We start from the raw sequence: 14,975 nt of genomic DNA on the forward strand, positions 1-14,975 counted from the left end.
GTGAGCCCTTAAAAGGGACAGAAATTGTGCACTCGGGGAGCTCGGATTTTAGGGCAGTAGCTTGCCAATTCTCCCAGCTGAATAAATCCCTTCCTTTTCCAACTTGGTGTCTGAGAGGTTTTGTCTGTGGCTAGTCTTGCTACAGTATTATTAATATTCCCAGCCCTCTGTGCCCTGCTGCCATGTAGTAGGGGCTTAATTGATGTTTACATCGTACTCCCACCAGAAGGTCCCTCGCCCTTGAAAGTGGCTACCCCAGGCCAGGGCCCCTCAACAGACTGAAGATCCAGATTCTACTCCGTCCTGGCAGTTTCGGGTGGCCCCTGAGAAGGGCAAGCCTTCGGCTCCCCAGGCAAGGACAGTCACAGCTAAGTCCGCGCGGGGGCGGCAGAGAGCCAGGACTTTCCAGGAGCCAATGAGTCTTTAACTCCAAGAGGAAGCCCTGCATTGCCCGCCAATGTAAACCAGGAATCAGAAGTGCGTCAGCTATCATCGGGTAGACTTCACGCCAGCAGAAAATGAACAGCAAAAGAGCAGGCGGAATTTAGGGGCTTTCACGGATCATCATCATCGTAATAGTCAATAATGATGGCAGCAGACACTAACATTCACGCCTTCTTAAGTGCAAGGCACAATGCACATGTGTATGGCCCCATTTTACCATCTCAACACACTACGAGGGTTGGCGTCTCATTTTTGCAACGGAAGAAACTGAGGGGCTCAGGAATAGCGTATCCTCTGCACATCTCCCAAGCGGGTCCTGTTCTCCAGCGCCCCAGCGGTCTGGGCCTCGCGGTCCCAGTCCGGCTCCCAGGCCGCCGCCCAGCCCTTCTCCGCGCTCTCCTGCGCCTGGGCCACTCCCGACCCCTGCTGTCCCGATCCCTGCTGTCCCGACCCCAGCTGTCCCGACCCCAGCTGTCCCGACCCCTGCTGTCCCGACCCCTAGCTCCTTCTCTTCCACTCCGCCCAGCCCCAGCCGCTGGGCTCCTCCTTCCCTGCACGCTCCGCCCCCGACCTCCCGGCTCGTCCCTGGCCTGCCCGCCACACCCCTGGACCCTCCTGCAAGTTCCGCCCCTGGTCCCCGGCTCCTTTTCTCCCGCCAGCTCTAAACCGCGCTTGGCTAAGGTCCGCGGGAGCCCGCGAGCCACCGAACGAGTAGAGAACTCGGCGCCGCCAAACAGCCCAGCTCGTGCCTCAGCGTCCCGGCGCCGCCGCGCCAGTCCTCCGAGTAAGTGGCTCCTGGGAGCGCCAGTCCCGCGCACACCCCCGCGCGCCTCTCCCGCCGCTGGGCTGCGGGCTGCTCTTGGGGCGCGCCTCCGGCTCAGAGAGTTTCGGAAGCGAGTGTGAGTGAGTGTGAGTGGGTGCGTTTGAACAACTTGTGTAGGTGGGCGTGCGTACGAGTGTGTGCGGGAGCGCACAGCCTCGGAGTAAAAAACTCCCCGTAATTTTACTCAGTTCCAGTGCCGCACTGAGGATCCAAGACCCCTTGCCAGGAACCCTTACCTATTCAGGGCGACCTCTTCACCACCTCCTGCTCTGAGCCTCATTCCTTCCCTCCCTTTGTAACTCGGCTCCCGCTATTTGTCACGTCCTCCTGTAACCGCACATGCTGGCGAAAGCACTGCCCGGGTTATCAGGGTGCCCCAGATTGCAGACTGAGATGCTGGCCTGAGATTGTAATCCAACCTTGCATTGTAAAACAGGCAGAGACCAGAGCCCTGCTTTGAGATCATTCGATGGAGACTTCCTTTGAGGAAGAAAGTGTGTGTGTGTGTGTGTGTGTGTGTGTGTGTGTGTACATGACTGCACATGTGGCACTGGAGCCCTCAGCACCTGCTTCAAAGACACCTGATGAGCGCCCAGGCTCTTCGGACTCCGGGCGACTGATAGGCACGTTCAAGACCAGGCTGACCCAACAGGCTTAGGCACCTCGAATATGTTTATTGCTTCAGTGACACTGTATTCCTAAACCAACAGATTTTCTAAAACACAGAAGCTCTATGTAGAAAGAGCAGTATCCCTAGAGGAATCATGGAAAGAATCAAACAGTAGTTCAGTGCCCAGTGTTGAAACAAGAAAATCCTTGGATTGCTTAAGACTGATAATTCTATCCCTACATAATTATTTTTGTAGGGGGAGGTGGGGATCAGTACTTCCTCAGTGCAGGACATATTTCTGCATTTAAAAAATTAATTGGAAGCTTTGCTATCATAACAGCAGTATTATACAAATGGTTTCTTCATCTATAAAGTGATTGCCTGGTTGCTGGGGTCCTATCTAATTTTAATAGTTGCTCTGAGTTCTTCTACATTTCAGTTTATTCTTGCTACTGTCTTGCTATGAAAGTAGAATATTCTCCTACTTCCTTGATAATAATCCATTTAAGAGATGCTCAAATCACATTCTAAGTAGAAACTATTCGTTGAGGGTAAGGATAACAAAGCTATGTGGCTTTGTTAATAAATCACTGTTAAGTGCTGCTTATCGCAGCCGATATTTTTATCCTGGTTTGAATCCTGTGTTACACAGAAGTGTTTCCACACTGTTTTCACTAAGGAAACATTATGCTTTGCAGTGTAAACATATGACTGCATCTCTCTTTAAGGAAAGAAATAATTATCACATTTAATTAAACACTTAGACACATTTATTGCCACCGTCTAATTAGATCTGTCATGAGGAGTTAAGTCAGCAAGCTATTGTTGTTGTTGTTTTTAGAGATAGGGTCTCGCTATGTTGCCCGAGCTGGTCTTGAACTCCTGGGCTCAAGCAATCCTCCTGCCTCAGCCTCCTGAGTAACTGGGACTACAGGGGCCCTCAAGTAATTGTTAATATTCTAGCTAATAACACAATTTGCTTTGTTGTGGATTTTTGGATGCCTTTTCTCTTCCATACACATTTAATTGCCTCCCCCATTCACTGCCCATCTTTTGAGTTTTTACTTGTAATCTGAGTAAATAGAGTTTAGGGAAGTAGACTAGCACCTACTCCTCTGTAAAATAGGAATCCCTTAGATACTGAATGTGTTGTGTTAAGCTCTTTGGATTGACATATGTAGACTTTATAAACCATTATATTAATCTATATTATGTGATGATTTAAGAATCATTAATAAATCAATGAATAAAACAAGGTTCTACCAAAATCACAGTGATCCTGCACAAATGGGCCTCTTAAACATTTTCTTTAAGGGCAACTTTTACTCTGTGTGCCTTTTGTTCCAGTGTGTTTAAACTCACCAAGAAAAGTTGGTGTGAGTTGAGAAATCTCATGTTTGTTGTCTCTTGATTTTCTATTTCAGACTACATTGCTAGACAGAGTCGCTGTGTATGTGTTGAGCTGTTGTGAGGACAGGCTGTCCTGGGATCCTAAACAGAATAGCAGAAACCTGGGGGTGAACACACGGCAGAGGCCAGGAACAGAGTATTTTATGAGGCCAGTTCTTTGCAATTCTCATTCTGTTGAAATGGAGGAAAGGGTGTGTGGAGAGGAATGATTGCATCCAAACAGTACTAATTAGGAAATGCTGAGTTGGAGGAGGAGTGAATTTCTATGTGACTTATGGCTTGGAGAACTTCACAGAGGTAATCTTTAAAGTTGAGTCTGCTGCAGTGCCAGGCACTGCAGAGGTCTCATATTTAATTGATACAGTTAATCCTCTTCTGCAGGAGATAGCCCAATGTGGTAGTAACACCCTGGAGATTTCATTCGTTCTCAGAATTGAGCTTTGCTCTACCTCATGTAGAATGGTCCATTCCCCACGCCTTCCATTTATGCCTGATAGCAGTTGAAGGGGCTGAACATGAGATAACCTCCAGGAGACAGGGGAGAAACAGTGATGATAAATAAGGGCCACCTGCTTTTTCACAGAGGGGAATGGCATAGGGGCTATTAGTACAATCCCAGTGCCAGGGGCATTGACTTTGGCAATGGCGACACGCACAGGGGCCAACCTGGATAACAAAATGGACAATTTCCCCTGCTTTGGCATTCTCCGGGATCTCTGGCTCTGATACAGAAGTTAAGGGAAGGAATTGTGTGCTGCCAGATTAACTTTTATCACCTCACCCCTCCTCATACTGCCCGCATCCTGCATTTAATACCAAATGCACACAACAAGAACTCAACAAACACTGAAAAGGCCCTCGTAACACCCAATCTTTGTGTTTCCCTGTGGCTAAGAATTTTCTTCCTATACTCTTGTGTCTGGTTTCGATGACTGTGGCCCCGGAGTCTGAGCCAACTGCAGTTTCTAAGTTTTTATACTTCAGCTGTGCTGCCCAGTAGCTGAAAATGAGTGATTTGTAGAGGGTAAAAAACAAAAACAGAGACAGAGAACCATGTTGCAAAATGTAAAGGAGGTCAGCTCATTTTTAGCCTACATTTTGGCCTGAAGAGGAGGAAATGAGCTACAAGTGGAGTGTAGATAATTCTAGAATGGCAGAGCCAAGGGGCATCTTGGAAACCACCTGGTCTGTGGCCTTATACCCTGTGGTTGCTGTTCCTCAGCTTTGGAGGTGTCCACCTCCTTAGTCCAGCTTGCAGGAGGAGAGCACCATTCATTTACACAGCAGGCATTTACTGAGCTCCTGCTTTGTGCCTGGTACAGCACACCCTTCTCATGTTTACATGAAAGCCTTGGGATTTGAGAAGGCAGGTAACTTGCGGAAAGATGCCTGTTGATAAGAAGGAGTCCCCGAAGGTAAGTTGCTAATGGCAATAATGGGTTTGGAAGTCTCTTGTGTTTCACCAAGGAAAGTAAAGGTACTTCCTTAGTCAGGACAGTAGAATGATATTCAAAATATTTGTCTTTCTCAACAATAAGAAACTCAAAGAAGCACATTTCTTCCAACATCTGTTTCAAATAACCAGTGGTATTACTGAAACAAACCTGATTCCATAGGATTTTGTTTTACATCAGACAGAAGGTACCTGAGAATTGTTTGAAAATGTCACAGGCTCAGCAATAATCAAATCATACCCAGCCCATCCTTTTAGAGAGCAGTTGCTTTATCTCTGGAAGCAAGTGTTTATGGTTCAGAACCAAAGTAGCTGAGGTTCAGAACCGGCTGCAAAGCTGGGTGTGTGCCAAAAAGCTTGTTTTCCTAGGCTTGCCCTTTTCCATATAGGACAAGGGGGATTAAAAACCAACACGGTGATGTTTCTGTCAAGACGACTGGGGGCTAGGTGTACAGATCTTTTCCACTAAAAACAAAAACAAGGGTTGCGGGGAGGTGGTCACAGGAATGAGACTCCGGGTTAACTTGTGAACACCTCTGGGTTAGTTTCTTTAATAACAGATAATTAAATTAAGTTCAAAATTCCACTTGTAGTTTCCTTAAACATCGGGAATAAAGATGACTTTAGTCAAGAAGTAGTTGGTTCCAATGACTTTGCTGGAATCAGCACCTCCTGTCTCAGCCCCTGCTGGCTGTGTGGCTTTGGACAATCTGCTTTGCTCTCTGAGCCTGTTTCTTCACCAGAGTAAAAACTGGGGATAGTATTTACGTTGTAGGATTGTTGTGCAGATTAAAGCAGATGTTCCTCTGCTGTGTCAGTGTGCAGAAGGCACCTATTAAGTGGAGGACTTGGTTAGATTGGCCAAATAGGTCTCGTTCCAGTAAGCCTTAGTACTGAGCCACAGTGGAGTAGAGAGGGAAAGTAGTAACTTGTGTCATATGTGATTTTAGCATGAATTCTTTTTTCCTTTAACGATGCCAGAGGAGCCCAGAGAATGGGGTGAATGTAGCACAACTTCAATGATTGCCAGCTGCAGGGTCACATGATTATATAAGGGAAATGTTGCCACTGCTGCCAAAGATAAGTGAGCCAGAGCAGGGCATTCGAGTTTTATGTGCCTGAGAACGAAGAAGAGCCATAGTACCCATTAAGCTTCTCTGCATGAGAGAAGCTTTCAAAAGACCTGTTACAGTTAAATTGTGAGCAGTGGGTTGGCCTTTCACAACTCCCATGTTTAAAACAGGTAGTGAATGAAACTAGATTATCTAAGACAGACAGCTGCCCTTGGTGTTGCAAAGGGAATCGGGCTGGCGTGTCTTCAGGGGAAGTTGCGTGAGTTCCGGGAGGCCCAGGACAGGGACCGCATCTGCAGGATTAGGCACCAGGGCAAGGTCTTTTGGGAACACAGTACTCAGCAAGGTACACAGTGACTCTTGGATATTTTAAAGGAGCCAAAAAGTAAGCAACAGCCCACTCAGTCAATACCCTCTTTAAGCCTGGCTTCAAACCAAATTCATTTAGCTCAAGACTTCCTCATTCCCAACTCTTATTTATTACTCTTATTTATCATTTGTTTAACAAAATGAGGTTTTTTTTTTTTGTTTGTTTGTTTTTACAACATGACTGTCAACAAAAATAGGGGAGACGGAGATTGTGGTGTGCGTCATGTAGGCCTAACTACACTCATCCTTTCCTGTCCTGAGCTCTCATCTGACTGTGTTCAGACCCTCACACCCATGCAGACATGAAAAGAAATGCCACGGTCTTCTGAGAAAAAAATGCATGGACAGTGTTGGTGACAGAGTGAAAGTTACAGAACAAACTTTGGTCACGTAAATCTTTGGGAAGTAAGTGCAGTACCTCATTCCATCATTCAGTGGTCAGGAAACTACTCTCTTATTTTTCCTTCTTCACTCTTTAAAGGGTTGAGATTGTTTTCTGGAAAATGGCAGGTGTTTGGTTAAATCCTGTTTCACTGCACTTGAAAGGCAGAGCAGTCCTCACTTAGTGTTGGAATTCCTTTTGTCTTGAGGCAGAATTAGGCTGCTAGTGACTCATGAAGTATACCTGGAAGAGGTGAATGAGCTCAGGCCTTCCCAACATCCGGTGATGACCTCTGTTTGCACACACGTAGCCACTTTGCTCCTTCGCTTTTATGACCTGGAATGACTGATAGTGCCTGAAGGAACAGCTGCTATTACTTGCCAGGGTAAGAGACCCTGTGTAAATAGGGAGCCTCCTGAAGAAGCAAGGATTCCCTGCCCTGTGTACCTGTGGTGCTTATCACCTCCCTGGCAGGGAAGCTCTGCCCAGGTAGGGTAGTTTGAGGACATCATTTTCTGGGCAGCCACAAAAGTGATACACCAAATGAAACTTTGAACTTATCCAATGTGCTGTATTTGAGGGCTCATCTGGGACTTATAGCTCTGAACCTGACTGTAAGTCAGAATCACCAGTGAAGCTTGATGCAAATTGAGAACCCCTAGCCTGGGATACTTATGTGACTCATTTTCCTGTCTTGTTCTAGAAAGAAGCTTATTCAGGCAGCAGCTAGCTGTAGGGATTTTTTTTTTTAATTATTATTTTTTTGGCAGTGGAAAGAGCTCTTGAAAGTACAGAATGACTTTAAAGTTTAAAGATTAAAATGAACACAATATATAAAATGAACACAGCATATAAAATGGACACCTGTGTACCCATCTTAAGAAATAACAAAGTTGTTTTTATAGGTCTTCACTGGGTGGAAAAATATTGACAAGCAACCAAGTCAAGAACAAAAAATAACAACCGAAACAATTAGTGGTGTCCCACAAATAGATCCAGGAATTGAAGGCCATGAAACAGAGACATTGGAGAGTCTGCCCAATGTTCATTAGTTGAAAATCTAGACTTTGAGTCACTGACAATGCTGACATCATAAATCCAGTATGGCGGCTGACTTAAGGATAACTCAGGTGGTTTGTAGATACTGAACTGGGATGGGCGCCCTTATTTCAACAGGGGCACATGTTTGGAAGAGCCCACACCCAACTCAGGACTCGGAGTTGCCAAGCGGACCATTTCCCCTACCCCAGGCCTGTTCCCTGTCCTGAGGTCCTGGTACCTCCAGGAATCTATTCTGTTCTCAGAGTGACCCCTCATTTTATAATGGTAGAAAACGAGAAAATGAAAAACAGACCATTTTTTTTCTTTGAAGCCATATTCTGTAACTTCCTCCCTCTGCTTTTGCATTTTGGGTTTTGCCAGTACTTGAGACTTCTCTATTTCTGAATTTTAGTCAGTTTTTAATTTATTCTTACAGGGGCCATGGAAATTATGAATAATAAAGGTCTGCTACTGATGATACATAGTACTAATTTTAGAAGAATGACAGCTTTTTTTTTTCCCTCCAGATTTAAATATTTGAACAGAGAATGACAGGTATGAAACTGACTAATTCAGGTCTGGCCTCTGCCTTCCTCTGTAGTCAGCCATCCCCCAGTTTGCTGCCCTGGAGTTGAGCACACCAGGACCTTCCAGCCTCACCATTAGGGAAATGAGGCAGATAGAGGAGGTTGGGCAGTGACTTGTGGAGACAGGTGGCAGGGGCAGAGGATTAACCACCCAAGTCCTGTAAGCATATCCACACTGAATTTTACCCTTTAATCAGTCTTTCATAAGTTCTGCTTTCTTTTTCTCTCTCTCTTTTTTTTTTTTTTTTTTGATATGGAGTCTTGCTCTCTCTCCCAGGCTAAAGTGCAGTGGTGCAAACTCAGCTCACTGCAACCTCTACCTCCCGAGTTCAAGCGATGCTCCTACCTCAGCCTCCCGAGTAGCTGGGATTATAGGCACACACCACCACGCCTGGCTAATTTTGGTATTTTTAGTAGAGGCAGGGTTTCACCATGTTGGCCAGGCTGGTCTCAAACTCCTGACCTCAAGTGATCCACCTGCCTTGGCCTCCCAAAGTGTTGGGATTACAGGCGTGAGCCACTGCACCTGGCCTGAAAGTTCTGGTTTTTTATGGTTGCCTTTAGTGATGATAGTGTACCACATAAGTGTATTAGTTTGCAGGGGCTGCCATAACAAAATACCACAGACTGGTGGCTTACACAACAAAAATTTATATTCTCACAGTTCTGGAGACTGGAAGTTCAAGATCAAGACGTCAACAGGTTTGGTTTACCTGAGGCCTCCCTTCTTGCCTTTCGGATGGCCATGTTTCTGCCGTATTCTCACAAGAACATTTCTCTGTGCACATCCCTGGTGTCTCTCCCTTTTCGTAGGATATCAGTCATATTAGATTAGGGTCCCACCCTTATGATCTCATTTAACCTTAATTCTTTATTAGAGGCTGTCTCCAAATACAGCCATAATGGAGATTAGAGTTTCAGTATATGAATTTGGGGGCTATATTTCAGTCTGTAACAATTGCCTTTATAAAAGATATTAGTTGTTCCCCTTTACACAGGGAGGATCATTTCAAGACCTCCAGTCTATGCCTGAAACTGCACGTAGTTCTGAACCCTATATAAGCTATACTTTTTCCTATACATGTGTACCTATGATAAAATTTAATTTTTAAATTAGGCATAGTAACAGGTTAACCATAATACCAAATAATAAAATAGAGCAATTATAACAATATATTATAATAAGAGTTATGTAAATGTGGTCTTTCTCTCTTCACTTGCTCTCAAAATATCTTGTATACTGCACTCACCTATTTTCAGACTGCATGCTCTATGATCACACTGCAATTGTGGAAACCGAGACCATAGATATGGGGGCCTACTGAGGAGACCACACTGTTTGTGTTGTGATTGTCATATGATTTATTTCTATATATATGTATAATCCCCACAAATTATAGTTATTTTTTTCTTTAAACAGTGATCTTTTGAAGAAATTAAAACAGAAGAAAAATACCCACTTACTGTGTGTGGGGCTTTTGATTTTTTAGTGTACACCCAAGTTTCCATCAGGGATTTTTTTTTTTGTCCTTCTGGCTGAAGAGTAAAAATTTTTAATATTTTAGCTCACATCCGCTGGCCACAGATTCTCTCAGCTTGTTGTGTGTGCGCACACCTGGCGTCTGTGTGTCCAGCTCTCCTCTTACAAGGACACCAATCAAATTGGATTGGGGCCCACCGTAAGACTAATTTTAACTGAGTCACCTCTTTAAAAATTCTGTTTCCAAATGCATTTGCTTTCTGAGACATTAGTAGTTAAGGCTTCAGCATATGAACTTTTTGGTGTTTCTTAGTCTGTTTGTACTGCTGTAACAAAATATCTGATACTGGGTAATTTGTAAATAACAGAAATTTATTTTCCACAGTTCTGGAGGCTGGAGATTCAAGATCAAGGCACCTACAGATTCAGTGTCTGGTGAGGGCAGCTCTGGGCTTCCAAGATGGTGCTTTTTTGCTGTGTCCTCACATGGTAGATGAGACGGGAGGTGGAGGGGCAAAAGGCACTGGGGTAATCCTTTCAACCTCTTTTGTAAGAGCACTAATCCACTCATAATGGTGAAGCCTTTATGACTTAATGACTTCTAACCACCTCTTAATACCACCACCTTGGGGTTTAGGTTTCAACATACGAATTTTGAGGGGAGATACACCTTCAAAACCATAGCAGGAGGGACGCAATTCAAATCATTACAATCAGGATGCTTTAGGCTGCAGTTAAGCGAATGCCAATGAACAGTGATTTGATAGTAAAGACATTAAATTATCTTATATGAAGGGCAATCTGGGATTGGGTAGATTCAGGATTGGATCCTTGGCTAAACAGTGTCATCAGGGATCAGTTCTATCTATTCTCATCCTTAGCATGTTACATTTTTATCTGCAGACTTGCCACTTTGTGGGCAGAAAATAGCTTTCTCAGCAACAGGTATCACAGGTTCCTGCCAACCTCTTTTTAAGACAGGAAGATGTGTGTGTGTGTGTGAAGGGTGGACACAGAGGGCAGCAATAACTTGGTTCTCCTGTAGTGTTTATCCCTTTTCATCCAGGAGTAAAATCTTTCCTGAAGCCTCCTGAGGCCTCATTGGCCAGAACTGAGTCACAGCCTTAAGGGAAGCTGTAAAAGTGAGTATTGGGCATTGAGGGAGAACCTCTATTGTGGGAGGTTGGCTGTGCCCATAGAAGAAGGGAAGGGGCATGGTTACAGGGTGGACAAGAAGCACCTATACTAACCCTGGGCTCCCATTCCCTAGAGGCCAGTTACAGCCATCAGTATTCCTGATACTAATAATCCCAGGTTTCGTTGGAGTTAAAACTAACCACCCATAATGGTAGTTGGGAGGAGAAAACCAAATAATGATATGGAAGTTGTTGAAAATCACATATACTTAATTACTAGTAGCTGTGACTTTTTCTTACTCTTTTTCATTTTAAAACTGACTGGACGTATCTTGAAGCAGTGATTTTTTAATGTTAAAGATCATAGGTTTATAAAATAGCACTACTTACTTTGGAGAAGGCATCCTGCATTCCAACCAGAAAGGTATTCATCATATAGAGAGTTCCTTAATTTTCCAGAAATGTTTACTATCCCAGTAATCATGGCAAACACTTATTGAGTACTTAGGGTGGGCCAGCAGGTACTGTGCCGAGTGCTTTATACACATTATTTAATTTCATCTTCAGAAGGGATCTGTGAGAAAGATACTATTGTTAATCCTTGTTTACAGATAAGGAATTAAGGCTTAAGGAGGTTAAGTAACATGCTGTGAGTGCCTGGCCATGCTGGGATTTACACTCTGGTGGCATAGCTCTCCCCTCCCATACTTGTGCTATAGGGTGTTACCCTTCAATAATAGTGCCACAAACACCCTCCTTTTCTGTGAACTCTCAAAGGCTGTTACCTCTCCAACCAGCCTGGTTCTGCTACAAAGCTTGTCTCCATGTTTCATTCAACAACAAATAGTAGAAGGATGAACCATGGGGTGTGCAGAGCTGGTCACACCACATCTCATGGAGTGTGAGATGTGTCATCTTATATTTGTGAGAACCCAATGCCCAGCTGCTCATTGCAATTCTGGTAGATATCTAAGAGGTTATTTTTTATTTTATTTTATTTATTTGTTATATGTGTTTTTTTTAGAGATGGGGTCTTGCTCTGTTGCCCAGGCTAGAGTGCAGTGGCTATTCACAGGTGCAATCCTAGCACGCTACAACCTCAAACTCTTGGCCTCAAGCAATTCTCTCGCCTCAACTTTTTGTATAGCTGTGGGACTACAAAGGTCCATGCCACCACACCCAACTCTAAGAAGTCATTTTGAATTGAGATTGCTCTTGAGGTATTTTGGAGCATGTCATTCGTTATACACTTTTTTAAATAATTTAAGGGTTATAAGGCAAATTTTAATTAAACAATGTAGATTCAGTTATTTACCTTCAAAGTGAAAAGTTCATTGAAACAGAGATCATAAGATGCTGGTTCCTGTCTGATTTATTGCTGGGTCCCTGCACTTTCCACCTAGCACTGAGAGACACCTTGCAGCTTTTTCCGTCAGTTGGCGACTGTGCTGATATGCCTGATAGATTTTCTTAATGCTTTTTTCGTACTTTTATTGTAAAATAAAACATAAATATCAAAAAGCCACACAAAACAAATGTACATAACTTAGTGAATTATTACAAAGCAAACACTCATATATATCACTAGCATTTAGGTCAAGAAATAGAACTTTGCCAAAGGGACCAAAATCTTACATCCCATCCTGATCACATTTCCCTCTGTTCCTCCAAAGGTAAATGCCATTCTGACTTTTATAGTAATTACTTCCTTGCATGTCTTTATGGTTTTATTACCCAAATGAGCAGCCTGACCCACTGAGTTTAGTCTTACCGATAAAGAAAAAAAAAATGTATTTTAAGTCTCTTTTAATCTACAGATCCCTCTACCGGAGTCTCCTTCCTTTAACTTTTTTTTTTTTTAATTTGTTGCAGGACCTGGGCTATTTAATCTGTAGAGTTTCCCACAGTGTTGATAACAAGAAAGATGCACACTCATGGTACAGTTTAACTTACTACTTTGCCCTCTGTTTCCTGTATCTGGATCCAGAGACTTGATCAGATTCAGGTCTGATCGCTTTGGCAAGATTACAGATGATGGTGTATTCTTTCACTGGGAGACACATGGGGTCTGGTTTTTCCACTCTTTTGATGTTAGCAGCTGTTGATCCTCAGTGTCTAAATCTGTTAAGTCAGTGGGGCAATTGCAGAATGGTGATACTCTAATTCTATAATTTTGATTTTATTTATTAGCTGGAATAATTTTATAAGGATAGATGCCTTTTCAATCTGTTATTTGATTGCCCAGTGGTACAATTCACATAGGAAAGGGATGTGAATTCTTTCCTATGCTTGATATATTTTATATATGCTTGATTCTTTCCTTTGATTTACTCAGTTTTCAAGAATTAATTTCATGTCATTCTCAGAAGATCACTGATTAGGGTGTTTTTTTTTTTTTTAATTGTTATGAGCTCATGGAATTAAATCTATTTTATAGGTTTTATTCCATTGAAATTTTAGTTTTTACCGAGACTCAAATTGTCTCATCTTTGACGAATGGGAGCCTCTTCAGTTGGCCCCTAAGTCCTCCTGATCTGACCTTAGTATTCTTGTTAGTTTCCTGCTGTTTGATTTGTTAAGGTGGTCCATGCTTGTCTTGTACATTTCTTGCCTATACCTGGAGTCAACCATTTTCCCAAGAAACCCTGGTTTTTTTTTTTTAGTAAGAAATGGTATTTCAAGACTATAATCCAGACACTGGGAATCCTCATTCACTGGAATGGTTAGTATAGGCCTTTCATTGGTCAGAGCTGGGAAACACACACACACACACACACACACACACACACACACACACGCAAACATAAATACTCATATAAAGATAAAATACTTTGTGAGTTAATAATGCTATTTCCAATTCAAGTTCAAGACTATAGGGTTTTTGTTTAACCTCTTATATATTACATTTTTAGTCCTTTCCTTCTGCACTTAAAATCCGGGTTTTTTGGTCACAAGGGAAATAGACTATTATGTAATTACCTATTTGATTACCCCATATTACACACACAGTAGTCTCCAAATAATGACATTAATACTACCATTACCAGCTATGATTAATGAAAACAATAAAAATAATTTCTTTGGCATATGCCATACTAATTCTGCCCCACGTTAAAAAAAAGGTTTAGTACTTCTGCATCATCAGATCTTATTATTGTTATATATTAAAATATCTCCCTTTTAATACTCATTTGGTCTTATTTGTACAGGTTGTTGTATATACATCATGCTTATTACTTGTCCTCATATCAGTGTCTCTAGACATTTTGATTGAAGCTCTTTAGTAGATTTAATAGGAAAGGATCATAGGAACAATATTCCCTAATTTCTTGATAAAACTTGGTCTGTGACCTTTATAATTAAGGGTCACTGTTGTCTGATATAAAATCCTTGGCTCACATTTTCTTTCCTTGAGAATTTTAAATATGTCACTCCATTTTCTTCTGATGTAAACTATTGTCCGAAAGTCTAATGATGATGATCTCAATGTTTTCCCACTATACGAGCTACTCTTTTAGCACTTTTCAGAGTATCAACTATATATCATTTCATTCAGTTGACAGAGTATGAGCATTTCAGTACTGTAACTAGTGAACTGTTATGTTACCAAATCTGAGTGTATGACTTGGTCAACTCTGGTGCCAAATAATCTCTCTCTGCTCTTGACCCAGAATAAGCCACTTACTCTCAGTAACTGTAGGTTTTTTATCTTTGTAACCTCCGCTGGACCTTGTAAATAGTACAGAATTAACACTAAATATATACTTGCTTATGAAATAAATGCTGTGGAAGGATTGGGCTTCTTTCTTGTTCTTATTAGCCTGTTGGGATCTGTCCCATCCCTTTGCCTCTTTTCCTCTGATCCGGTGAGGCTTTGCCTTTGTGTTCCTTGAGACAGGCCCTTCCCCTGAGCAGAAGGTGTGTGGGTGCAGCACTCGTTGGTTATGGGTTGTCCTGTGTCCGGTTTTCAGACTGTGTTCTTGTTGTATTGCATTTTCAGTACTAGCATGTTGGGAACTCCTGGCTCACAGAGTATCTGACTCCACAGTAAGGCCACTGTGGTCCCCATGCCTGCTTGCCCTTTTCTTTGTCTACACCTTGATCTATTCTTTCCTGGGTTTTATAGCCCAGGCCCCTGGCGTGTGGGACATAGATCCCAGCCTCTCT

At 42.8% G+C, this 14,975-nt stretch overlaps 1 protein-coding gene across 1 annotated transcript in view; it reads left to right on the forward strand.

The window, feature by feature from the left end:
- The first annotated feature begins 1,018 nt into the window (after window positions 1-1,018).
- The window catches only part of TNFAIP8 (TNF alpha induced protein 8), a 121,351-nt gene continuing 107,394 nt past the window's right edge, over window positions 1,019-14,975 (forward strand). The window contains exon 1 of the mRNA XM_025388525.1: window positions 1,019-1,228. Within this exon, the coding sequence (XP_025244310.1) occupies window position 1,228 (1 nt within the window). The 5' untranslated portion in view covers window positions 1,019-1,227. The remainder of the gene's footprint in view (window positions 1,229-14,975) is intronic.

The sequence above is a fragment of the Theropithecus gelada genome, chromosome 6 (assembly GCF_003255815.1).
Source record: "Theropithecus gelada isolate Dixy chromosome 6, Tgel_1.0, whole genome shotgun sequence".
In the NCBI taxonomy this organism is placed as follows: Eukaryota; Metazoa; Chordata; class Mammalia; order Primates; family Cercopithecidae; genus Theropithecus; species Theropithecus gelada.